Source organism: Chiloscyllium plagiosum, unplaced genomic scaffold (genome assembly GCF_037043375.1).
Source record: "Chiloscyllium plagiosum isolate Xiang-an unplaced genomic scaffold, Cpla_swu_hap1 HiC_scaffold_10, whole genome shotgun sequence".
Classification (NCBI taxonomy): domain Eukaryota; kingdom Metazoa; phylum Chordata; class Chondrichthyes; order Orectolobiformes; family Hemiscylliidae; genus Chiloscyllium; species Chiloscyllium plagiosum.
In genome coordinates this window covers 61,645,094-61,672,132 of record NW_028270148.1, presented here as the reverse complement: position 1 = coordinate 61,672,132, position 27,039 = coordinate 61,645,094, and the positions used below count along the sequence as shown (strand labels likewise).

Here is a 27,039-nt window from a genome sequence, read left to right as displayed (position 1 = left end):
TTCTTAACCAAACCCTCAATTTCTTTAGTCATCCAGCATACCCTATACCTACCAGCCTTTTTCACCCCAACAGGAATATGCTTTCTCTGGATTCTTGTTATCTCATTTCTGAAGGCTTACCATTTTCCAACAATCCCTTTACCTGAGAATATCTGTCCCTACTTTCTAAAGTTCTTGCCTAATACCGTCAAAATTGTCCTTTCTCCAATTTAGAACTTCCAACTTTTATATCTGGTCTATCCTTTTCCATCATTATTTTAAATCTAATAGAATTGTGGTCGCTGGCCCAAAGTGCTCCCTCACTTTCGTCTCCATCACCTGCCCTGCCTTATTTCCCAAGAGTAGGTCTAGTTTTGCACCTTCTCTGGTAGGTACATCCACATACTGAATCAGAAAAGTGTCTTGTACACACTTAACAAATTCCTCTCCATCTAAACCCTTAACACTATGGCAGTCCCAGTCTATGTTTGGAAAGTTAAAATCCCCTATCATAACCACTCTATTATTCTCAGAGATAGCTGAGATCTCCTTACAAGTTTGTTTCTCAATTTCCCTCTGACTGTTGGGGGGTCTATAATACGATCCCAATAAGATGATCATCCCTTTCTTATTTCTCAGTTCCACCCAAATAACTTGCCTGGATATATTTCTGGGAAAATCCTCCCTCAGCACAGCTGTAATGTTATCACTCCCCCTCCTCTCTTGCCTCCCTTTCTATCCTTCATGTAGCATTTGTATCCTGGAACATTAAGCTGCCCAACCCTGAGCCATGTTTCCATAATTGCTATGATATCCCTGTCCCATGTTCCTAACCATGCCCCGAGTACACTTGCCTTCCCTGTTAGGCCTCTTGCATTGAAATAAATGCAGTTTAATTTATTAGTCCTACCTTGTCCCTGCCTGCCTTGATTGTTTGACTCGCTTCTGTTCTCAACTGTACCAGTCTCAGATTTATCTATTTCCTCACTATCTCCTTGGGTCCCACTCCCCCACCTTACTAGTTTAAATCCTCCAGCAAATTTCCCTGCCGGTTTATTAGTCCCCTTCCAATTAAGGTGCAAACCGTCCTTCTTGTACAGGTCACTTCTACCCCAAATGAGATTCCAATGATCCAAAAATGTGAAGTAATTGGGTTCTCAACTTCCAGGTCAACAGACTGCAGTCAGTAAGGGTAGGCACCAGCACCACCTCCCATGATAATCCTTAACACCAATGCCCCACAAGGTTGCGTACACAACTCCCTGCTATACTGCTTATATATACACAAATCTGTGGCCAAAGTCCACACCAACTCCAGTTAAATGTTTGGTGATGATGCTACCCTTGTAGGTTAGATCTCTGTGATGCGATGGAGTACAGGAAAGATATTGTTGACTTTACACCATGCTGTTAAGCAATCTCTGTTATTATCAGTAAAGCAAAGGAGCTGGTCATTGACTTCAGAAAGTGGAGTGGAAGACACACCTGTTTGTATCACTGGGGCTGAGGTGGAGATGGTTGACAGTGTCAGCTCCTAGGAGGAATGATCACCAACAATCTCTCCTGGTCTACCCACATTGACACCATAGTTAAGGAAGTCTACTTCCTCAGGAAGCTAAGGAAATTCAGCATGTCCATAAAGACTTCTAGAAATTTTATAGATGCGCCATTGGTAGCATTCTAGCTGGACGCAGCACAGCGTTGTACAGCAACTGCTGTTTTCAAGGCTGAAAGAAAATACAGAAGGTTATGAACACTGCTCAATGCATCATGCAAACCATCCTCCCATCCTTTGAGTTCATCCATATTTCGCACTGTATCGGGAAAGCAACCAACATAACCAAAACTCCTTCCACTCCAGTTTACTGTCTTCCACCCTCTTCTGATGGGCAGAAGATGTAAAAGTTTGTATACATATACAACTTCTCTGCTGTTATCAGACTTTTGAGTTGACCATTGCAATGTCAATGTTAATTTCTGTGTCTGATCAAGGCCCCATTGTACTCTGGGGTAATCTTCTTCACTCTCCTCTATACCTATTTTAAGTGTAATTTGCAAACTCTGTGATCCTTACGCCAAAATGCTGGTCCAGTCCATAAAGCAACCCACTGGTACACTGCTCTGTCTCCTGCCTTTGCATCCAGTTGAGTAGGTCTCCCTGGATGCCATGTGATCTAACCTTACTAACCAGTCTACCATGCGGAACCTTGTTGAACACCTTGCTGAAGTCTGTATAGACAATATCTATTTCTCTGCCTTCAATCTTCAAAAAACTCAATCAAGTTTGTGAGACATGATTTCCCACTCTCCAAAGGCATGTTGACAATCCCTAATCAGTCCTTACCTTCCCAAATACATGTAGCTCCTGTCCCTCGAAATCCACTGCAGCAACCTACCCACCACCTACATAAGGCTGTCTGGTCTGTAGTCCCCTAGCCTTTCCTTACAACCTTACTTTAATAATGGCACCTCATTAGCCACCCTCCAGTCTTTCAGCACACTACTTGTGATTGTCGATGATAAAAAATATCTCAATGGGCCCGGCAGTCTCTTCCCTAACTTCCCACAAATTCTGTGAAACACTTGAACAGGTCCTGGGATTTATCTAATGATGCATTTTAAGACCCCCAGCATAATCTCTTCTGTAACATGAACGCTCTTCAAGACATCACTATTTAATTCCCCAAGTTCCATAGCTTCTATGTCCTCCTCCACAGGAAATACTGACACAATATTAATTTAATAACTCTCCCATCTCCTGTGGTACCACACCTACACAGCCGTGTAGATCTTTTAAGGATCCTTATCCTCTTCCTAGTTACTCTCAAGCCCCTAATGTACTTGTAGAATCTCTTTGAATTCTTCTTAACTCTATTTGCCAACATTATCTTATATCCTGTTTTTGTCCTCCTGATTTCCCTCTCAAGTATACTCTATGGCCCTTATAGTCCTCTAGGGGTTCACTTGATCCCAGCTCTCTAGACCTGATGTATATACCTCCTCCTTTCTCTTGATCATAGCCTCGATTTCTGTAGTCATCCAGTGCCTACCACTCTTACCCTTCATGCTAACAGGAACATCCTGTCTCTGAACTCTTTATCTCATTTTGAAAGGCCTCCTACTTCCCAACCATATCATTATCTGTGAATAGCCTCCCCATGTCAACTGTTGCAAATTCCTAATATCAAATTTGGCCTTCCTGCAGTTTAAACTTTAACTTTTTGAGTTGTTCTGTCCTTTTCCTCATGATTACTTGCTCCAACTTGCTCTCCCACTGACATTTCAGTCACTGGCCCTGCCAGTGCTCCATCTCCAGCTTCATTGAATAAGAAAGTTTTCTTTTACACACTTCCAAAAAAAAAATCCTCTCCATCAAACCCCTTAACGATATAATGGTCCCAGTCTGTTTGGAAAGTTAAAATTCCCTAACATTATAACCGTTATTCTTTCAGATATGAAAGATCTCTTTTCATATTTGCTTCTCAGTTTTCTGCTGACTAATAAGGGGTCCTGTAATACAATCCCAATACCGTGATCATCCCTTTCTTATTTCTCAGTTCCATCCATATAACTTCACTGGCCAATCTCCCAGGAATATCCTCCTTGAGTACAGCCATAAAGTTATCCCTGACCAAAGACACCACTCTGGGTTGAACTGTCCTTTTCAAGCAAGTTTCTGTAATGATTACAAAGTAATTCCCAAATATTAATTCCAGCTGTAAACATATCTGCATTACCTAGTAATCATCTTGAATTACGATAAATACATTTCACTTCAGACCATAAGTCCCACCATGTTCGATGACCTGGCCCTGCCTCTGCCTTCTCCTCAATCACTCCACATGCTGACCCACTGCTCTGGTTCCCACCCTGTTGACACGCTAATGCTAAATCACCCCCCACTTTCCTTCAAAGAAACCAGTGCAACCTGTCCAGAGGAGATTACAAAGATACACAGGAGAACGCAATGGAGATAACTGAAAATGAGGGTGAGAATTTTAAAATCCGGTTGCTTGAGTAGTCCACAACAAGTGATGGGGAATAGGAGACACAGTAAGTTAGGTAGATGGGAAAGGAGAACACTTTCTTCTCCCCCTCCCCCTGTAAAGTATATACCAGACTAATTAGACAAATGTGTGGTTTTATAAATTAATGTAATTCTATATAAATTTGAATGCTAAAAGCATTTTCACCTTTGGAAGTTTTAATATTTATATAAATATTTTCTATGAGCTGGAAGCTAGGAAGTAGAAGTGCATTGATCATATGTCTCTTGTCTTTTGGAATTCATAAAATCTTGTTGTATGAGAAATTAAAGTCCTGAGTGTAAGAAGTTTGAATTGATCAACAGATTTATAGCTCAACTACTTCGGTAGATTACATATTACAACCAATGCCTAGTTTAAAGCTGTCCGGTGACTTCATTCCTTGTCGCAATCCTTGTCTTTGCAGTTAACCATGTTGGACTTCAGACCTTCTGTTAAAAGTCTATGCAGTTGCCTCCAGTGTCTGTGAATTTGAAGCCCCTCAATTTCTGTCTTTAGACTGGAATTTGTAATTGATAACAGCAGCTGTAGGTTGAATTGCTTTTGTGGTGGGGAATGGAGCGTTTGGGTAGCAACTGGAAGAATAAGGATATTTACTGTTTAAAATCTTCTTTCACTTAAAGTTGCGTCTTCCTATTGGTGAATTTTTCCTTTGTCTATTTCTTCCTGTTGATTTTTTTCCCTCTGTGCTGTATTGTGTGCTCTTGCATTGAATTGAATCCATCAGCTCAGAAATCTGGTTAGGTAGTTGTCTTTCATCTGATCACTTTTTGTCCTTTTAATAAATACAAATCATCATATTTCTTAATTTTGCTTGTAGCAAGTATGTTGGAAATACGGATATTACTAAAATCTCAATTCGCAGGTATATGACTTTATAGACAGGGCAGAGAATTTCATTATGTTCCACAAGCTCCTAACAGTTGGTCATCGATTTGTAGTTGATTTCAGTTGCGCAGTCAAATAGTGCACAAAGACTGGATCTGCTATTTGTGCAGTGACACAGCAGACAACTACGTATGCAATTTAACCTCTGTATGACCTAGCAGGAAGTAAAAGGTTGTAATCAGCTGTGCCGGAGCTCAGTGCATGTGAACAGCTTCAAGATGGATGCCAAAATGGGTTTGTAATTCTTTAAATTATTTTCATATGCTTCAGTTGAAATCTTTTTCCCTGGTTTTATTTCAGCAGAATGTGTCATCTCTGCTTTAATTTGGTTTTGAAAATTGGTGTCTGAATTGCAATTCACTATTTTGGGCAGAAGGACAAATAAGGTCAGATTGTGTACATACTGGAAGATTTATATAAAAAGTAATGAGTATTTTCAGTACGGGAGTACTTCAGTATTAAACATTCTTGTTTTAAAAACTGTAGAGTGGTTTCAGATAAGAGATTGGTTAAAGGTGGAGGGTTGGTAATTGGATGAGATCGGCATGCTTGTTGCAGCTTATTGATACTATTTTTAGGCATAGCAGATGCCAGTAGTTGCATACCAAACATTGCAGTATTTTATATGGTCTATTCCAGTTTGCACTGTTGCACAGCTTTGAACAGATTGAGTCATGCATACTAAAAATCAAGCCTTTAATTTGGGATTATTACTGCAACTGACTTGACAGTATTGTAAATCTTTAACTGCTTCTGAACTGAAGAATTAAGGTCTTCTGAAAAATGCAGCTTTCTTATATTCACACCCAAAATACAAGTAATGAGTCTAATGTTTTTAAATTGATTATTTGTAGGTACATAGCAAAAAGGTAAAACAATAAGTAGCTTAACTGTTGTCCTAAAGCTGTATTTCAGAAATTTGAAATCTCATTGTTGATCATGTTTTTTAAAAAAGACATTGTTTTGGTGGTTTCAAGTCTTAACCTACAGAATGTAGTTATTAAATGCAACATTTTAGATTTGTACAGTATCTGACCTGTACTATTTTTAATATAAAATGAATATCTTTATTAACAATTGTAATCAAGTTATAGGCAAGTGAATTGAAATTGCCACTCGGGTGCTTTTATAAAAATAGAACATTAACTAGAGTATTAAGCATGATCTGTCTAAAAGGAGAAAAGTAATCAGGCTTGAGCTAAGAAATCCATTAAAACAAAAGAGCGGGTAATTGAAGATCAACACTATTTTCATTGATAAAAATACTAATGGGTCAGAATAAATACATGGTGGGCAATAAAGGCAAGCAGGCCTTGGGCTAGGTTTACTATGTAGGCGGATCTCAAAAAAAAATGAAATGATAGAGTTAATCTCTTTTCAAGACTGCATGCTTTTTAGTGTCTTAACAGAGGTATGTTTGAGTTAAGTGACCTTTTGGCTGTTAATAGATTTACAGTCTCTTTTATATGAATTTTTGTGAATAATTCTTTTTTGAAGTGGTTTGGGTAATTGAGTGCATCGCAGCCTAGTAATCTCAAGGCCTGAACTAACAATTGAGAGATGTGCAATTGAAAACATAAAAGCTAGTCTCAACCATGAGGCTAATAGATGGTTATTAAGATTCCATCTCATTCACAAATGTCTTTTTAAGGAACAAATTTGCTGTTTTACCTGATATGGCTGATATGTATCTCTAGAAATATAGTTGGTTCTTAAATACCCTCTAAGATGACCTATCAAACCACTGAGTTGATCGAGAGGTGCAGAAAAATTGATTTAAGAATAAAACTTAATGGACCACTCATTAACAGTCTAATGTTTGCTTGGTAGTGTTTGAAGAAACTGCAAAATTGGGAAAGCTGTTCCACAGACTAAGCAATGACGTAACATTGACAGTAAAATGAGTCAGTTAGTGAGTATATCTATATCCCAGAGTCCTTTTAATGCAACCCCTGGGAGTTCTTCATTTTGACTGCAGCTCCAAGGTTTTGTGGCCTTATGTCAAGATGAGCAAGGAAACTTGCAGATTATCCGGCACTGCAGGGTGGCACGGTGGCTCTGGTTAATGTTGCTACTTCACAGGACCAGGGACCCAGGTTTGATTCCAGCCTAGGGCAACTGTCAGTGTGGAGTTTGCATGTTCTCCCTGGCTGCGTGGATTTCCTTCAGTTGTTCCAATTTCCTCCCACGGTTCAAATATGTGTAGATTAGGTGGATTGGCCATGCTAAATTGTCCGTAGTATCCAGGGATGTGTAGGCTGGCTAAGTGGGTTAGCCTTTGTAAATGTAGGGTTACAGGGATTGGGTAGGGGGTTGAGTCTGGCTGGGATACTCAGATTACAGATTAGATTAGATTACATTACAGAGTGGAAACAGGCCCTTCGGCCCAACAAGTCCACACCGACCCGCCGAAGCGCAACCCACCCATACCCCTACATTTACCCCTTACGTAACACTATGGACAATTTAGCATGGCCAATTCACCTGACCTGCACATCTTTGGACTCCTTCAGAGGGTCTCTGTGGACAAGCTGAGCCAAATGGCCTGCTTCCACCCTATAGGGATTCTATGATGGTTATCTGAGTGCTTGTACTGTGCAGACTCTTCACCTGTGTTGAACCCTGCTTGAAAGAAACACTGAAAGCTTGGGTACACAAGGTCTGAATGGGGTACCAACGCCAAGCAATTCAGTAACACCACTCCTGAGTGAGGTGGCCAGGTTCTAAGGGCATATTTTCCTCACTAGGCCATGAGAAAATCAAGTTGTTAAAACCTACTTGACGTTGTCTTCGCTTATCTACATGGCAGGTGTATTTGTCCATCAGACTATTGTTAGGAGTGACCAGTGTGCAGTCCTAATGGAGATGAAGTCCTGTCTTTGGTCTTGTGTTCAAGTTAAGTCAATGCTTCTATAGGCTTTGGATGTGTCAATTATCAGTTGTAGTTGCAACCTGACATGAGTGCAGTTACCCTTTTAACTATTTCATTCTTTAATTGAGGCAGAGGGTAAGTTGGGTGTTTTGTAGCTTTTACTGTGCAGTCTTTTCACATTTCTTGTGCTCACCCATTAGGGGAAATAGTGAGAAAATGTGCTGTAAAATGTAGCCACATTTACTCCAAGCCTGCCTGATAATGTTCATATCTCGTTCAATTGACTATCAATCATTGGTTGACAAAAACAATGATGGATCTTTGAATATGAGGATAGTAATTGATAACAATGAATCAAGAAGTGATCAGCAATTGTAGTTCCCTGCTTAAAATTGTGGAAAGACTGCAAGTCTGAGTCAGCTTTGTTGTCAAAAATGAACTCTTGAAGAGATTGACTCTTTTAAGGCAGCAGACTGTTTGTTTGCCTTTGTGATTTTTTTTTAAGTCTACCGTAGACTGAGGCCAAGTTGGAAAAAAAATTCTATTTAAACCTAAGCATTGCTTTATCAGCTGTAGAATTGTGAGATGCAATTAGATTAGATTCCCTACACTGTGGAAACAGGCCCCTCGGCCCAACAACTCCACACCGACCCTCCGAAGAGTAACTCACCCAGACCCTTTTCCCTCTGACTAATGCACCTAACACTATGGGCAATTCACAGCCAATTCACCTGAACTGGACATCTTTGGACTGTGGGAGGAAATCCATGCAGACATGGGGAAGAATGTGCAAACTCCAGAGACAGTCACCCAAGGCTGGAATTGAACCTGGGACCTTGGTGCTCTGAGGTAGCAGTGCTAACCACTGAGCCAGCGTGCTGCCCAAAGATTAATGCCAAGGAGGGGGTAACCACAAACTTTGGGAAAAACACATGGGAAAGTGTGACCGTGGATGCCAGAGGTTGACTTTGACTGGAAACTTAACTGAACCAGACACTTAAGTGCTGAAGCAACAAGAGATCAGAGGTTGGAAAAGCTGTGGTGAGCAAATCAGGATTGTGTTGGGATACTCGTTTGCGTGGATGAAAGCATATCCAGTTGCACTTAAAACTCATGGTTAACCAGAACAAAACAGTCCTCTTGATTGATACAAGATTTGAATCTTGAACATTTATGCCCCCTTCCACTGGTAAACTAGCAGTAATGTGTGCCATCTACAAGATGCACTGCAGCAATTTGCCAACCCTCCTTTGAGAGCATCTTTAAAATTTAGAAGATCAGGGCTGAGAGATTTTTGATAGGTGCCTTGAGATTTATGGTGAGCTTACAGGAATGTAAAATCACAATTATTACATCACAGAAGAAGGCTGTTCAGTCCATTCTGATTGCACTGGCTTTCTGAATGACTACACTTCTCAATGCCATTTTCCTGACTTTCCTCTCTGAGCCTGCATGTTTCTTTTTCAAATAATAGTCCAATTCCCTTTTTCAATCAATCAATTGAATCTTCTACCACAGGACATTCCAGACCATGACAACATGCTGAGTGTAAAAGTGCCTTTTCTCGTAATGCTTTTGCCTATTACTTTTAATTGTCTTATTATGAAAGACATTTCCTCACATTCTTCCATAATCTTATTGAATGACAGAACAGGCTGAAACTGTCAAAAAGACTTGGGAGCATCCCCATTTTGCAAGGTTTGCTCTAAGTTACGTGCCATCCTGTTGCTAGATCAGAAACTGGAATTCTCTTACTAACATTGTGGGTGCAGCAAGCCATGTGAACTACAGTGGTTGAATAATGTGGCTTGCCACTTTCTATTGGGACAGTTACAAGGATGCACAGATGTTTTAAAAAGCTGTGAATAACCATGAAGTTCAGTAGTTATGAGGGTCATTGCCACAGGTATGCTATCAGTTTTGGAAAGTCACTTTCAGGTATGTTTCAATTGTTAGTCTGAGTCAGATGGGTCATTCAGTTCTGACTTTCTGTCACTAAAAATGGGCAGTATGAAATGCATCTAAAAATATAAAACTGGTTTAAAAAGAAAGATTAGTTGCAATACTGAACACTGTTTCAGTTTCTTTGGCTGGCTAAGAAGATGGAAATAATGGCACAGGTACAGAATTTTGTCATGGCAGTAGAAGTTGTTGACTTTAGTTTATCTTAACTGGAGGAAATTGAGTCTCATGCATAAGACTGCTTGGCTGATAGCCAACAGTTTGAATGATGGATGCTAGGAGGAGAGTTATTTGAATTAATGGAACAGTGGAGTTGGTACATACTCAGTTGAAACTGAAAGTGATGCCTATTTGATTTTGTAAAATAAATAAATATATAAATGCATTTTTACTTTTTTTTTGTTTAAAGTGTTGCAGACTATGTTGGATGGTGATTTCTTTCCACCACTAAAGTCACCAGATTGTCTGTCTGTCTGTCTGTCTGTCTGTCTGTCTGTCTGTCTGTCTGTCTGTCTGTCTGTTAGTTTGTTCAGAGCTGACAAACTATTCCTGGTGAGAGCAGGTGATGGTGAAAACAAACTTAGATACTTTTGTACTAAAGATGGCGCCCTGTGGTGACTTTATAAACTATTCAGTGCACTCATGTGAGAATATATGACGATAAACCTAATTCTGATTCAATTGGTGGCCTTGACAATAGTGATGAGTTGCTAGAAATTTTCTACCCATCTGGGGCCAGCAGTCTGAGTATTAAAGTCTGTTGATATTGTCCTGTTTCCAAATCCCCGTATCAGTCAAAGCAAACACTCAGACACAGTATGACTCTACCTTTATTCTGAGCCCTAGAGAGAGAACGATCGTCATGTACACAAAGATATTAGCTCTGATCTTCCCTTGAACAGCAGATTCTTAAGGAATTATTTAGTCACTTACAGGGAGCAACATCCAAATAAGACAACATCTATGTTGATTGGGTGACTGTTACAATCAGTGAGTATCAATAGTAAAGATTAAGTCATCTGGTATTACATGATGGATGTTCCTCACCTCGTTAAACCACTACCCCTGCCTTCAGCAACTCAGTGTTTACTACAAATTCTTATCTGGTCAAAATCATGCTAGCTGAGCCTTTTGTCATGTAACCCAAAACTTAACACTTTCTCTACCTGCTCATACCTTGTACACATTCTCATTCCCTCCTTATTATTTCATGATAACTGATAGCATAGGGGCTGACCTCAGTGCTGTGTTGCCATTTGAATCCTCAACTGCTGGGTATTGGGTCACCAAAGCCTGTCCTGTTGGAAGTATTCCCTGCGTAGAGTCTATCATTTGTTGTAAGATACATTTCTGAACAGCTATTCCCAGGAATATTCCTATTGTAAATCACCCCTGCGTAAATAGCCATGTTGACTAGCCAGTCCTTCTATCCTCCGAGCCCCCAGTCTCCCCATCCGGCCCATCGCTTGCCCTCCTTTATAGACCCTATCTTGTTCATCTGTCTTGTGGACATAATGGGTAACATTAGCAGTGATGTCATCCAGGCCCATGATACATTTGTCTTGCACTATAGGGCAAACGCCACCCTGATGGGCGAGGAAGTAATCAAATGCATAGCAATTTTGCGTAGAGAAAAATCTGAGTTGGTTCAGGTTCTGGGTGATGACCTTGAGTGCTCTGCAGATAACGTTGCCACGCATGGTAAGTCTGCTTGCAAGATAGTTATGGTCATGGGTGGCCATGTTGGCCCCTAGGGAGAATAAGCCTGCTGCACTGTAACCAGCTGCCTGTCTAGCAGTAAAGGTGGGAAGGTCTGTTATAGGCAGCGCAAAACTCCTCGGAGACATCATGCGGAATGGTCCTCAATGCCCTGGATTGAGTACTGTCCTGGGGTGTAGGGTGCCAAGTGCCACCGAGTGAGGGTAAGGGGACTCTAGGAAGTTTGTGGCCGTACTGTTAAAGAAGAAGAAAATCCTGGGTCTGCCAAAAGACTTTCAGAACAGCCTTTATCGTGAGAGTAATTGTGAATAATCCAGGCAAATGTAGCATCTTGGGACACGAGACCTCCTTAACTCCTCTGTTTTGAGGAAGCACAAAGACACTGGCATCCACTGTGAGGTGGGTAAGGTTGACTTTACCACATAGGGGTGGTTCCCCTCATTTAAAGGGTACATAGTCGGACCTCTCACAATGACCGTTAACACGTTGCATGTCCTGGGTGGGTCAAACTCATGAATGTGGCAGGAATAGTAAAGGCAAGAGGTTTTTTCATCGCAAATGAACACTTCTGAACATCCCCACCCATGACCAGTGCAGTCTCTCTCTTATCCCAGGTTGTTACTGGGCAGTTTCCCTCTTGTGCCTTCCCACCATATGTCCCCCTTCAGCCCATCTCTGTCCATGTGGTCAGAAGGCTGGGGAAGATATATGTAGTCTGCCACAGGGGCCTGTGCAGGTTCGTACTGAAGAGTTATTTTTTGGGACTGTGGTAAACTATTACGGGCCAGAGCACACTGGTAGTGTAGGCTATGGTTCCACTGAAGGAAAATGGAGAAGTGAGTTCACTCCAGTGGGCCAAGAGAAGCAAGCAACCGTGCCATCACCGTTTAGCCATTGGTAGACCTGGTAGAAATAATTGTCGGCTGTGTATTCCTGAATGGTCAATACCGGTTGCTCTTTATCGGGGAGGGCTTATTTTCCAGAGCCTACTTTAAAGCACTTCCCATCGTACAATAGGTGATGGTCTCTCCCTTCCAGGGGGTCCCTCCTGCAGGTAAAGTCAAACTTGCAGCCCCAGTACCAACACTGGAGTTGCCACAGATTCCTTTGGTCCAGGACCAACTTGTGATCTGTTTGGATAAACAATCCATTATAGTAATCAATTTTAGTAACCTTCCATATTCCAAATGGGTTCCCTTGCGCATTGGTACAAGTGAGAATGTCTCTTCTGCACAAATGATGGATCTGGTTATGTTTACCCTGCCTGCAAATCTTGACCCTCCCTTCTCTCCAGGTTGGAGAGAAGTAGACATAGGCTTGGCCGGATATCATAATGCTAATAATCTCCCTTGGTAACCCAATCCGTGACCTTACTGGAGGCAAGTGTAGAGGCACGCAGTGTATCAGTAGCAAAACTAGCAATACAGAAGAATACATTAAAGTTTTTCAGTCCTCCTTTTAGTCCTTCTCCTCCTCCTTCCCTTGGTCATAATCCACCATTTACAGTCGCTCAAGTGAATCCACTGATCCTTTCCTTTGACTTTTACTGCAGTGAAGGTTTGGAGCAACACCTGGAACGGTGCTTTCCTGCGGGGTCCCAGCTTCGGCCTTCCCTAGTCTCTGATTAGGACCCACTCAACAGTCTGTACATTCCCAGTCACTGTCACAATTGGGGGTGTGTGGTGGTTTCTCTCACCTGTAAGTGGAGAGACTCTTCAATCAATTAACAATGTCTGTAATGCTGCATTTCATTCCCCCCCCCCCCCCCCCCCCCCCCAAAAGTCCCATTACATGCAGATAAATCTGGGGTGGTGGGGACTGGTTGCCATCCCATGTGATAGGAACACATGCATTCACTCCTTTCCCAGGTGAGTGTCTGTGTGTAAATTGTCAACGAATAAAGGCAGAAGGGTGTCTGGCTGGGGTATGCCAGAGATCTGTAACAGTATTGCATACAACAATGTTTCTGCACATATCCTTTTCTGAAGCAGTGGCGTCCCCCTGAAGTTGTAAAATGGTGTGCATGTCTGGACATCCTTTGGCATGGAGAACCAGCATCATTTCTATTGTAATCTTCCCCACTACCAAATAAAGCCTGGGATCAAGGCATATCCAGTGATGCCTGAGAGACATTTTTCTCATTTTTGTCTTTCGTAGGCTTTCATTTGAAATCGTACGTTTCACATGATGCTTTCAAAACCTCCCAATGATGGGTTTTCCCTTTATCATTGGTAATAGGGATATTCTTCTGTTTAGTGGTGTGTTCCCAAGAAATTTGGTGGGATTTTTTTGTTTAATTTGGTGGCCGCCATCCTCCAAATAGTAATTTAAATCTTTCCATTTTTGGGAAATATTAGACTTTGACATCTCGAACTCTGCTTTTGAACATTTATCTAGATCCCAAGATCCCCTCCCCAACCAACTGTTCATTTTCCAATAATTTGTTCAGTCGGATGCTCATTCTTTGATAATTGAACTCCTCACATGGATTATCGCAACAAATCTTTCCTAACTGGGTCAACAGACCCGATTTTATCAAGCGTCTGTCCCATTTGTCTAAATGTATTCTGGACTTAACTGCAATACTTGCGAATCAATTCCTACTCTAGGGCACTTGAACCCCTTTCTCACTTTACTTCTCACGAGGACTTGAATCCCAGTTAGGTCCAGGGGACTTAAACGCACTGACAAACAGGGGTTAATGAAACTGTGTCACTTGACTGAACTAATTACTGTTCAAGAAGTCCGTAGAATAGAAAGCAATTGAATGAGGGAACTGTTTCTGACACACAGGATTATCTAAAGGGACCAAGGTTTAAAATCTTACCTGTGGGCCTATCTGTCTCAAGATAGCGGTGTGCTTGGTGATCACTGACACTGCCCGATCATAACTATTCGCTTGCACTCCTACCTGGTTCGCCATATTGTTCTGTTTCTGTTTCCCATATCAGTTGAAGCAAGCACTCTGAGACACAGTATGGCTGTACCTTTATTCTGGGCCCTGGAGAGAGAATGTTTGCCCATGTACACAAAGACGTGAACTCTGTCGTCTCTTGAACAGCAGATTCTTAAAGAATTATGTAGTCACTTACAGGGAGCAGCATCCAAATGAGGCAACATCTATATTGATTGGGTGACTGTTACAATCAGCGAGCATCAACAGTAAAGATCAAGTCTTCTGGCATTACCCAGTGGATATTCTTTTCCTCGTTAACTGGCATTACACGATAGATGTACCTCACCTCACTAAACCACTACCCTTGCCACCTTTGTGTTTACTGCAAGTTCTTATCTGGTCGCTGGGTCATTGTCAGGCAACCCAAAACTTAACACACTTTCTCTACCTGCTCATACGCTATACACATTCTCAGTGATAGCTTTACACTTCGCCACTGGATCTCCTGAGCAAGGAAGATTTTATTTTCTTTCCTGCAGACAGGCAGGTCAGGGAGTAAGAGGCTGGGGCAAGAGGAGGATTTCCATTCTGCCCATTAACTCTATTGCTTGCTGATTAGGAAGAATGCAAGATAAAACCTTTAGATGCCTTTTAAATGGCCACCTAAGGGCCTGAATTGCTGGTGAGTTAAGTCCCCAATGAACTTGCTGACCCAGTAATTAATTACAGAGTTGGTGAGCAGGGGGTACATTTCATTCCAGGACAAACTCCCCTAATTCTTTTTTTCCTTGCCAACTTGAGTTGGGGGGGAGGAGATATAACGTGTCCATGGTTTGAATATTCTTTTGATTTTCTTAATAAGGTGGGATATAAAGAACATATAAATTATTAGTTTCCTAAAATTAAGTTTTAATTGGAAGTTGTCCTGTTCCCACTAGTTAAATCTGGAGATGTGGGCTGACTGAGACTGTAAATATTCATTTTTAACTATTCAGTTGTTTTCTGTCTGATTCCATTAGTTCTAGCTTTATGAATCCTTTCAGTTTTGACTATGTATTTTAAAATGTAATGTATATTTATGATCTTCATGCTGTAGTAATACCTGCAGTGTATGTATCGGCAGTATGAATTAGAATAAACTTGCTGATCAAGCTGCAATCATCAACACGATTAATGTGTCTTTGGTACAGAATGGACCAAAAACCAAAACAGGTAGTGATAGAATCATCTCATTGGGCTTTTGGAAAGTTGTAACTTTAAATAGGCTTCACAAATTCATTTTAATTGGCAAATACAGTTTATGTAAACCTACTAAAATTTGTGTAGTATGAACATTCTTTTAAAAAATTGATATTCACTGTTATTGCTCTTCACATGGATTCAACATGACTTTCACTGGATTGTGGACTTTCCAATTTTTCTGTGAATGGCTGAGTGCAGTGCTACCAATTGTGAAATTGTCAGGTCTAGTACTAGTATACAGTTTTCTCCTTCCTTAATCTCTTTTCTGATCTTTCAAAATAAAACCTTTTCAGTAGCAAATAATGCTGGTTGACTGATTTCTTGGACAGTCCTGTAATTTTAAATTGCATGTTTTTAAAGTTACTTGTCCACAGTACAGCTGAGCAGTTTTATTGAAATTATAATCTTGTTCTAGTTTGAAAGATGATGTACTGATGTGTGGGGGAACAAAATTGAGAACTATTCAACGGAATTTCTGGGTATCAGCTTGTTAGGGTGTGTACTTTTTAACACTTACCCAGTTTGAAAATCTTTTTACAAATTAATTTGAAGTCCTGTTCCAAATACAATTGTTGAATATAGTTACTGACTGATTTTGAAAGTAATCAACAAGTACATGACATTACATTGCATAATAAGTAGCATAATCCAATGGAAATAGTTAATGCAATATGCTAATTCATAGTTCTCCCCCTTTAATTCTGGCAGTGATGGACTTAATCTACTGGCGTGATATTAAGAAGACTGGATTGGTATTTGGTGCGAGCCTGTTCTTGCTGCTGTCAATGACCATTTTCAGCATTGTCAGTGTGATTGCGTACCTTGCCCTGGCACTGCTTTCAGTTACCATTAGTTTCAGGATATACAGAGGTATTCTGCAAGCAGTGCAGAAGTCTGATGAAGGGCATCCATTCAAGTAAGTATAATTTAAATATTGGGGCTACTTATTCTTTTTTGTATTGTCATATTAATCTATAACATGAAACTTTTTAAGAGGGTGTGAAGAAATTGAGAATCGCTCTCAACATTAGATGCTTTTATTCTTGCATGTGACTGTCACAACAGGCATGATACCACAATAAGGTGAAATTGTTATCCCACATTCTTGATTTTAGAAGTTTTCCTGAGAAACTTACAAACTGTTATAGTGAGCTGCATTTGTATCATTCTAAAAAAATTAATATTTTTTTAGAAGGCTTGCTTCTAATCCTACTCTAAATGATGGAAGTCATCATAATTTAGTGTTTAAAGATGAAAACAAAAAGTCATTCAGGTGATTTTCAGCTTATCAATATAGTTCACAGTAGGATTCCAATTAATTGGCCAATTCCTGTTTTAGTTTTGTACACTACCACACTTTTTTTTCTTTTTAGGGCCTGTTTGGAGACAGATGTTGCTGTATCTGATGAACTAGTGCAGAAGTATAGTGATGTTGGGCTAAGCCATATCAACCGTGTGATTACTGAATTAAGACGACTATTCCTTGTTGAAGATCTGATAGATTCTCTGAAGGCAAGTATTCGTAATTTGTCTTGTCTTAAATGCCAACTTTTTATTATGCATTTTGCTACTATATTGTATATTTTGAAGGTTTTGGTTATGTAAAAGTTTCTACAGTATTTGAGTGCTAGTATTCGAGTAGATTGGTTTAATAAATGACGTTTTTGTTTGCATTTAAAAAAAACTAACCAAAGCCAAATATAATAAATGGATATTAATGAAATTTTGTGCAGGGTGAATAAAAGCTTAATCAGGAATGGAATTTGGGGAGCACAAGGGAATAGTGTTTAAGATCTAGTTCTGGTCAAAAAAACAATGATTTGAGTTCTGAAATGCAGGAAGGTTGATTTCCAATGTCAACTTGCATCTTCATTTCCATCTGCAGAATGTGGTCTTCCCATATTCTGTTGCACTAGTATGGTACACTATAAATGTATGGACAGTTTGGAAAAAATAGTTTAAACCCATTTCAGGAAAGGTTTCTGCGTATCCTCGACAGAAGTAATCCACTGGCATCCAACTCAACGATTATTCATTGTTGCGCTATTTTTGTTGGCTTTTTGATTTTGTGTGTGTGTGTGTGGACTGAAAGTCATTTCATCTTTCTGTCCATCTCTAGAACATAGAGTACAGCACAGCACGTGCACTTCGGCCCACAATGTTGTTTCGAGCATCTATCTTAATCTAAAATCAACCTAACCTACACACTCCTCAATTTACTGCTGTCCTTGTGCTTGTCCAGCAGTTGCTTAAATGTCCCTAATGTCTCTGACTCTGTTACCACCACTGGCAGTGCATTCCATGCACCCATCACTCTGTGTAAAGAACCTATGTCTGACACCTCCCCTATACCTTTCTCCAGTCACCTTAAAATTATGACCTTTCATGATGGCTATTTCTGCCCTGGGGAATGTACTCTATCTATGCGCCTCATTACCTTGTACACCTCTTTCAAGTTACCTCTCTTCTTCCTCCTCCTCCTCTCCCATGTGGAAAGCCCTAGCTCACTCAACCCTCTCTTCATAAGACATTGCCCTCCAATCCAGGCAGCATCTTGGTAAATCTCCTCTGCATCCTCTCTAAAGCAAATGCATCCTTCCTATAATGAGGCAACCAGAACTGGACACAATATTCCAAGTATAGTCTAGCCACATTTTTATAGAGCTGCAGCAAAACCTAGTGGCTCTTAAACTCAATCCCCCTGCTAATGAAAGCCGAAACACCATGTGCCTTCTTAACAATCCCATTAACTTGGGTGGCAACTTTGAGGGATCTCAGTCCGTGGACCCCAAGGTCCCACTGTTCCTCCACACTGCCAAGAATCCTATTTTTAACCCTGTATTTAGCATTCAAATTTGACCTTTGAAAATAAATCACTTTGCATTTATCCAGGTTGAAATCCATCTGCCACTGCTCAGCTCTGCTTCCTGTCAGTGTCTGGTTGTAACTTGCAGCAGCCCTCAACACTCTTTAGAACACTACTGACCTTTGTCTCATCAGCAAACTTACTACCCACCCTTCCACTTCTTCATCCAAACCATTTGTAAGAGCAGAGGCCCAGGAACAGATCCCTCCAGGACACCACTGGTCATCGACCTCCAGGCGGAATACTTTCCATCCACTACCCCTCACTGTCTTCTTTCAGTCAGCCACATTTCCCTGTATCCCATAAATCTTAACTTTCTGAATGACCCTATCATGGGGAACCTTTATCACATGCCTTCCTGAAATCCATATGCACCACATCCACTGCTCGACCTTCGTCAACTTGTCTCATCAGATCCTCAAAGAACTTGAGGCTTGTGAGGCATGACCTGCCTCACAAGCCATGTTGATTATATTTAATCAATGTTTTTCCAAATAGTCATAAATCCTATAAATCTCTCAGAACCCTTTCCAGTACCTTGCTTACCACAGATGTAAGATTGACTGGTCTGTCATTCCCCGGGATTTCTGTATTCCTTTTCTTGAACAGAGTAACAACATTCACATCCTCCAGTTAACCAGTACTACATCTGTGGAGAGTGAGGATGAAAAGATCATTGGCAGAGGCGCAGCAATCTCATTCCTCACTTCTCGTAGTAACTTTGGATATATCTGGTCTGGCCCTGGGGTCTTATCTATCTTGATTCTTCCCAGAATTTCCAGCACACCCACTTTCATAATATCAATCTGTTCAAGTCTATTCATCACTTTCACTGTGTTCTCATTATCAACAGGCCCCTCTCTCTACTCAATACTGAAGCAAAAAACTCATATAGGGCCCCCACCTCTTCAGACTCTTGGTGCAAGTTCCCTCTACTTTCCTGACCGGCCCTAACCTCTGTGATCATTCTATTATTCCTCACATAACTGTAGAAAGCCTTTTGAGTTTTCCCTAATCCTCCTCGCTCAAGGCTTTTTTGTGCCCCCTCCTTGCTCTCCTCAGTTCGTTTGAGTTCTTTCCTAGCTACCCTGTAAATACTCTAAGCTGTGCCAGATCCTTGCTTCCTCAACCTTAAGTAAACTTCTTCCTCTTGATGAGACTCTCCTCTTCTTTTGTCATCCAAGGCTCCTTTACCTTACCATTCCTTGCCTATCTCACTGGGACAAAATTATCCAACACTTGCAACAAATGCTCCTTAAACAGCCTCCACATTCCTGTTGTGTATTTCTCGTAGAACACTTGTTTCCAATTTGTACTCCATAGCTCCTCTCTAATTTCCCCTCCCTCAATTAAATAACTTCCCATCCTGTCTGTTCCTAATCCTTTCCATGGTTAAAGTAAAGATGAGGCAGTTGTGGTCACTCACTGAAATGGTCTTCCAACGAGAACTCTTGATACCTGGCCTGGCTCGTTGCCTAGCACCAAATCCAATATGGCCTATCTATATATTGAGTCAGGAATCCTTCCTGGATGCACCTGACAAAATTGGTTCCATCTGGACACTTAATTGTACAGAAATCAATCAAGAGTCAATCACATCGTAACATGTATGCCAAGGTAGGCAGATTTCCTTCCCTGAGGATATTAGTGAGTCCCTCCCCTGTCCTCTTGCTCTCTTACTCTTCCCCCTCCCAACTTTCACCAGTCATGAGTGTAGATTCAAAACAGATTGGTGCCCCATTACATTGTCCTCTTTGATCTCTCCCATCCACCTACCCACCTAGGACTGCTTTTGGCGTGAAAACTAATTATCTTTGCAGCATCTAGTTAAAAGTAAGAGTGTGGACTTCCCTTCCTCACATCAAACTGATTAAGACTGTCAATATGTGCAATCCAATCCATTGATTGGTTTCTACAAACTCCCTGCATATTAATGGTGCAAGAGGGTTTATGTTACTTTAATTGACAAGTGATTCTGAGTATCCATCTCCTGAAAAATCAAGCTAATCTGATTTGTTCTAATTATTCATGCTGTACATATTGCTATGATGACTTTAAAGTAGACATTTAAGGAAAAAACACTTGGTGCTGTAGTGATTCAGTAACTTGAAATTGAAACCTAATTTCCTGTCTTTTACTGGTACTGTATATTACTGCGTTGTCAATCTTTACACTTGCAAACCTCTTATTGCAGATAATTTCAAATGCTTGAATCTTAAATCCGAGTGTACACAAAATGTTGGCAAAATTCTTAGTTCTGTGCATAAATTGATAGCTCTAAAAGAATGATCACTAATTTTAGAAAAATCGATGCAAACTTTGTACTATTTTACTTTGAATTTAGATTCATTAAAAGAAAATTGTTTGAAAGCACTGACATCATGACTGGCAGTGATTGATTTTATTTGTTGCTTAATATGTTTGTTAATTCTGGATGCTAGATAGAGATATTCTAGTCATACAGACACAGTGAGTAAGAAAGCACTACAATTTATTTTAAATAAAAACTGAAAACTGCAGGTGCTAAATCAAACAAAAATAGATGCTGCTGGAAAAACTCAGCAGGTCTGGTAGCATCTGTGAAGAGAATTCAGATGTTTCTGGTCTGGTGATCTGTCCATAGACCCTTCTCTTCACAGATGCTGCCAGACCTGCTGAGCTTTTCCAGCAATCTCTTTTTTTTGTTTTTAATTCATTTTACTATCCAAACAGATTTGAAGCTGTTTGAAACCTGTGCCATTGACATTTTGTACTATTTGCACTTCAAATCATAGTATAAATGATACAGCTAGCTGGTCAATTCACTTCGATTTTGGGAGGAGGATGAGTACTAAAAATTCAAAATCATCTCCGAATAAGAATTCAAGAGTAGGCAAATAGAAAAAAATTGAGTGGTGTTGATATTTGAACCAGCCAACTGCTGTTCTGACAGCACTTCTGTACTTTTGCACTACAAAGTGCTTCACTGCTCAGAACAGACTTTGAGAGAATTGGGTTATTTAGTATGACTTATTTGCAGTACAATTTCTATCATTTATAGCTTTTAGTTTATTTTGCTTATGTTTTTGTCTCTCCTATGTTTTCCTGTCTGAGTTAAGATGTCAGGTGAAGAAATAACTTGTGCTAGTAGGGTTATAACTACCAGGAGTTCTTGAATGCTGTGGAGATCTTTGGCATAATTTTGAAGTGATTTATGAACTTTTAAGTGCATAGACCTAAATTGAAACATGAGTATTTCACTGGTCATTTCTGACTGCAGAATTCAAGTTAGTCAGTTCCACAAACGCCAAGTTTAGATTTGTAAGATTTAGGCATCAATCCCACTGCAGAAGCCAGCCAAGAATGTTGCTGTCGTCCAAATAACCTTTAGTTAAACCATATGTAGTAAATGCCCCAGACATTTTAAGGGTTGGGGAATCTCTCTTCCCTACTTGAGGAAATGTGTAGGATATTGGCTTGTTCCGGTTGTAACAGAAAATCATAAATGACACTCTTTATGAATTTTATAATTTTATTAACTAAAATTAATAAACCGTACACTTGCACGGTTAAGTGCAAGTACATTGAGGATTATCTAAGAATAGTTAAGAACAAAATATCTAACAGTATCTAAAATTAAAATAACCAACATTTAAGTAAAGGTTTTCCTTAAAGACCCAAACAAATAAGGTATCTTTTGGTTAGAGAGAGTGCTTTTTGGCAGGTATTATGAGGATTTCTATTACTTCTGAAATTTCAGTGAACTGATCATTTTTTTAAAAAAAAAATCACTTGGACTTCTCATGCTTTGCAAATATAGGTGAAAGTGAGGACTGCAGATGCTGGAGATCAGAGCTGAAAATACGTTGCTGGAAAAGCGCAGCAGGTCAGGCAGCATCCAAAGAACAGGAGAATCGATGCTTCGGGCATGAGCCCTTCTTCAGGCTCATGCCCGAAACGTCGATTCTCCTGCTCCTTGGATGCTGCCTGACCTGCTGTGCTTTTCCAGCAACGTATTTTCAGCTTTGCAAATATAGGTGTCAACTATTTTTAAGGATTTCTCACACTATCACATGGAAATTGATAATTTAACATTATTCTTTAATTGAAGATTCTTTTATGAAGTTAAGCTTTTATCTAGTCAGTATGATAATTTGTACCTCTTTAGTTTCTCCCTTATCATTTTAATCTGAAAAGAATTCTCTAAAGGTTTGTCAGTCAAGAAGTTTCATTTATCCATCTTTTGAATGTTGTCTTATCCTAGTGTCTAACTATATTTCTGATAAGAATCTTTGGAACCATCCAACTGACAAGAAATCCAATATTCTTTCTGTAATTGATATTATAATGTCCAACTGTGATTTTTTTTTTGTCTTATTGTTTAAACCTTTTGTTTCTGCTGTTTAATTATTAGCATACACAATTGTTGGAGAATCACAGCAGGTCTGACAGCACCTGTGGTGACAAAACAGAGTTAGTGACCCTTCAGAACTGATAACCGGTGGATTTTATGCTGGTGGGGGTTAGGGGCATGGAAAATCAATGGGCAGAGAGGTGGAAAGGGAGCCCAGAGAGAATGATCTGTCTATAAAATTGACCGAGTTTAGAGTTGCTTGCTACTTAGTGCTGAGTTGCTGTGCCAATATTTCTGTCTCTGACCTGCTGCAGTGCTGCAGCAACTTGATGCAAGCTAGAAGAGTGACACCTTATGGTTGGAGCCACATCTGGCAAATAGGAAGATGGTCACGGTTGTTGGAAGTCAGTCATCTTAGGTCCAGGGGATTCTGCAGGAGTTCCTCAGCGTGGTGTCCTCGGCCCAAACATTTTCAGCTGCTTTATCAATGACCTTCTTTCTAGTTCGAAGTGGGAGTGTGCTATCGTCGGTGAACAATGTTCGGCATCATTTGTAACTCAGATGCTAAAGCAGTCCATGTTCAAATGCAACAAGATCTGGACAATATCCAGGCTTGAGCTGACAAGTGACAAGTTACATGCATACCATACAAATGCCAGGCTATAACCATCACCAATAAGAGACAATCTAACCATTGCTCTTTGACATTCAGTGGTGTTTCCATTACTGTACACCCCCCCCCCCCCCCCCCCCCCACTATTGACATCCTCAGGGTTATCATTGGCCAGAAACTCAACTAGATTCGCCACATAAACACACTGACTACAAGAACAGGTCAGAAGCTAGGAATACTGCAGCGGGTAACTGACCACCTGCCTCCCCAAAGCCACCATTGACAAGGCACAAGTCAGGAGTGTGATGGAATACTCCCTACTTAACTGGATGGATGCAGCTCCTACAACAAAAAGAAGCTTGACACCATCCAGGACAAAGCAGCCTGCTTGATTGGCACCGCATCCGCAAGCATCCAATACCTCCACCACTGTTGTTCAGTAGCATACTGTATATTATGTGCACTGCATAAATTCACCAAAGATCCTCAGCCAGTATCTTCCAAACCCATGATTGCTTCTATCTAGGAGTACTAGGGCAGCAGAGATATGGTAACATCTCCACCTTTTAAGTTCCTCTCCACATCACACACTATCCTGATTTGGAAATATATCACTGTTCCTTCACAGTCGCTGGGCCAAGGGAACTCTCTCTCTCTCTCTCTCCACCCCCATGGCATTGTGGGTCAACCACCGCAGGTGGATTGCAGTGGTTTAAGGCAGCCACTCACCACCACCACCACCTGAATAGCAATTAGGAACAGACAATAAATGTTGGCCCACCAACGATGCTCACCTCCCACAAAGTGAGTTTTTTTTTAAAAAAAAAAACCCTTCATCTTCTGCTTGAGGACCTTTTGCAGCCATCTGGACTCAATATTGCGTTGAACAGTTTTAGAGCATGACCATCTTTCAGGTTTATTATCCATCTCGACTCCCTATGTTTTGACATGGCACTGGTTTGTTTCAGCACAACCAAACCATTTTCAATTTCTCAACGCCCGTTATAATATGTCTAGCTTCTCTTCCCTGGCATACTGTCAACATTCCTTTTGTCTGACTGACCTTTTTTGCTGCCTGTCTCCTGATTTCTGTTCAGGCTCGCACTCTCCACCTAATCTACTAACTCCTTTATTTCCAAACCCCCAAACCCACTCCGTCATTAGCATAAATACTACATTTTCCTAGCTGAAGTTCTGAAGAAGAGTCACTGGGTTTGAAATGTTCACTCTGCTTTCTCTGGACAAGTGCTGCCAGAGCTTCTCCAGCAATTTCTGTTTTTTGTTTCAGATCTCCAGCTCCAAAAGTTCTTTGTTTTATTTTAGGTTTTAGTATATGTATGTAATTTCCATGTCCCCTTTTAGATGTATCCTTTACCTTTAGCTGCAGTTTGAGTTGTTCATGGTTAGATTCTGCATGAATCTGTAGCTAAAACTGTTTTTAATATCTGTGTATCACACAAAATTATACTTATTTCTCTCACAAGCTATATTTCTAACCTGATGTAGTTACAGTTTGGGTGCTTTTTGATTAATTGCTAAAGACACAGACCATCTGTAAAACTGTCAACTATTTTCTTAACGAATGAGTAATATTAATGTATTATATTGATTAAACCTTAAATGTTTTTGTTTGTGGGATTTGGACCTCACTGGCTAGACCAATATCTATTGCCCATTCTTAATTGCTCTGGAGAAATGAATGATAAACTAACTTCTTCAAACCCTGCAATGCATATGGTGTGAGCTCATACACACTGCTTTTGGGGAATTCTAGATTTATCTATCTATCTTTTGTCTTTGCCTCTTCCATCATTTAGCATTTTTTTTATACCATTAGATTCCAATTAGCTCCTAAATCCCCCTGCCATTCCACTGACTCACTCAATACACATGTACACTCTTTCCTTTGCCTGTGCCTTCGCTTGCTCTCTCACGTTATCCATAGCTCCACTACACAAATCTTTTCTTAGCTTTTAGATTTAGTATACATCCTTGACTTCACTTGCCCGTCGCCTGTACTCTCAATAGTTTCTCACCCTTTCCATAGGATTGAATTTAATATCCTTTATATCTATAAATCCGTCCAGACAATAATTGAGCCCACATCTGCATCATCTCTGGTAATATTCATATTATCAGCTGTGCAACCACCAGGTTCAAGTACAGCGCCTAATATATATAGAAAGGCCCAGTTCATGCACGCACAATTGTGCCTGTCTCAATATGACTAAATAGATGACAGCCATTCTCTGGTTCAATTCTCAGGGCAATCTCTTCACCAATTAGAATCATTTTGCCTTGTTTCAAATTTAAATAAAGCTTGATAGTTAACTGTCTTATTCTCCAGGCCAGCGTCTGTACCAAAGTCCAGTTGCCAATCAATCAGCACTCTATCATACAATATTAATGCTGTTTGCGCTCTACTTTGGTTTAGGTGAATTGCCCACTGAATGCTGGGCAAAAAGCTTTGACAAGATGTCTTTTCAAGATTCAAATTCCATACTATCAAGCTTATTAAATCAAAGACCACATTTAACTATAATATGTAATACATACACGCACATCGATACTTGCATGTAATTAAGTTAACTCCACACTTTGAGCCCTGACTGACAATCAACCTGACGATTCCAGTTGTCAGCATAATTCTTTGCCCCCTCAGGCTTATGTAGCCAACGTTGTCCATTTGCAGAATTCTATCCAGTATTGGATACTTGACTTTTGCAGGCACAGGTCATTTGGGTTGTCAGGACTTTGCTTGTAGTGAACAGCCGAAGTGATATGCTATTTGATGCTGTTTGCCAGTCTTTGGGTGTATGGTCTGCATGTCTACCACACCATCCCTGAAATATATACACTATATTACTCGCTTGTATGATAGGAAGAATGTCTTTTAGCTCGACAGCAGCATCCGATTAGTGATGAACATCACTTGCATTGCTACTGCATTTTGGTCAGGCATTTGAGATGCCTTGCCCTTCGAGGCTAATTTGAGGTAAACTGGGCACTTCTTAGTGCCAGTAGTGATGGTATGAGTCCGGTTCATGATTTTATGAAGATACAATGGACAGTTATCTTCAGGGTAGCTATTTGCACCTATATTAACTTGCATGGTGAACAGACAGCTTGGGTGTTAAATATGAGTATGCCAGTAAGGCCAATGGGATAGCACGTGGAACTGTAGGAATCTCTGTGTAAATTGACCAGTGAAAATAGAATTGTATCAGATGTTAATAGAGAACTCTGGCTGATCACTTGACTAGGACTTCAAGGAAAGGGAGCCTGTTTGATTGGGCTCCCTTTTAAAGTTGAGTTTGAGCACAGAATGGAGCTCATTAAGGCATGTAAGGAAATTTTTCCATTTAACTACATAAAGTATGTAAAGTATATTGCTGTTATGTGGGATTTGGAATTTTTTAGATGAAGAGGGGCATATGAATGTGCTTTAGAAGAAAGTCAAATTCACTCTGAATTAGCAATCTAAATAAACCAAGAAGATGTGACTGCAACCAAGAGCTTGGGAAAATCCCCTAGACTGTCGATGGAATAATGTGTTTAACCTTTGGAGTTGACAATAAGTAGTACAAACACATTAATCCATTCAAAGAACAAAGAAAATTTAC

At 40.3% G+C, this 27,039-nt stretch overlaps 1 protein-coding gene across 2 annotated transcripts in view; it reads left to right on the top strand.

The window, feature by feature from the left end:
• Window positions 1–27,039, top strand: part of LOC122552874 (uncharacterized) — a 101,291-nt gene that overhangs the window by 55,139 nt on the left and 19,113 nt on the right. For both annotated transcript variants that reach the window (XM_043695969.2, XM_043695970.2), the window contains 2 exons: window positions 16,313–16,520; window positions 16,978–17,116. In XM_043695969.2, coding sequence (XP_043551904.2) covers window positions 16,313–16,520; window positions 16,978–17,116 — 347 coding nt within the window. The remainder of the gene's footprint in view (window positions 1–16,312; window positions 16,521–16,977; window positions 17,117–27,039) is intronic.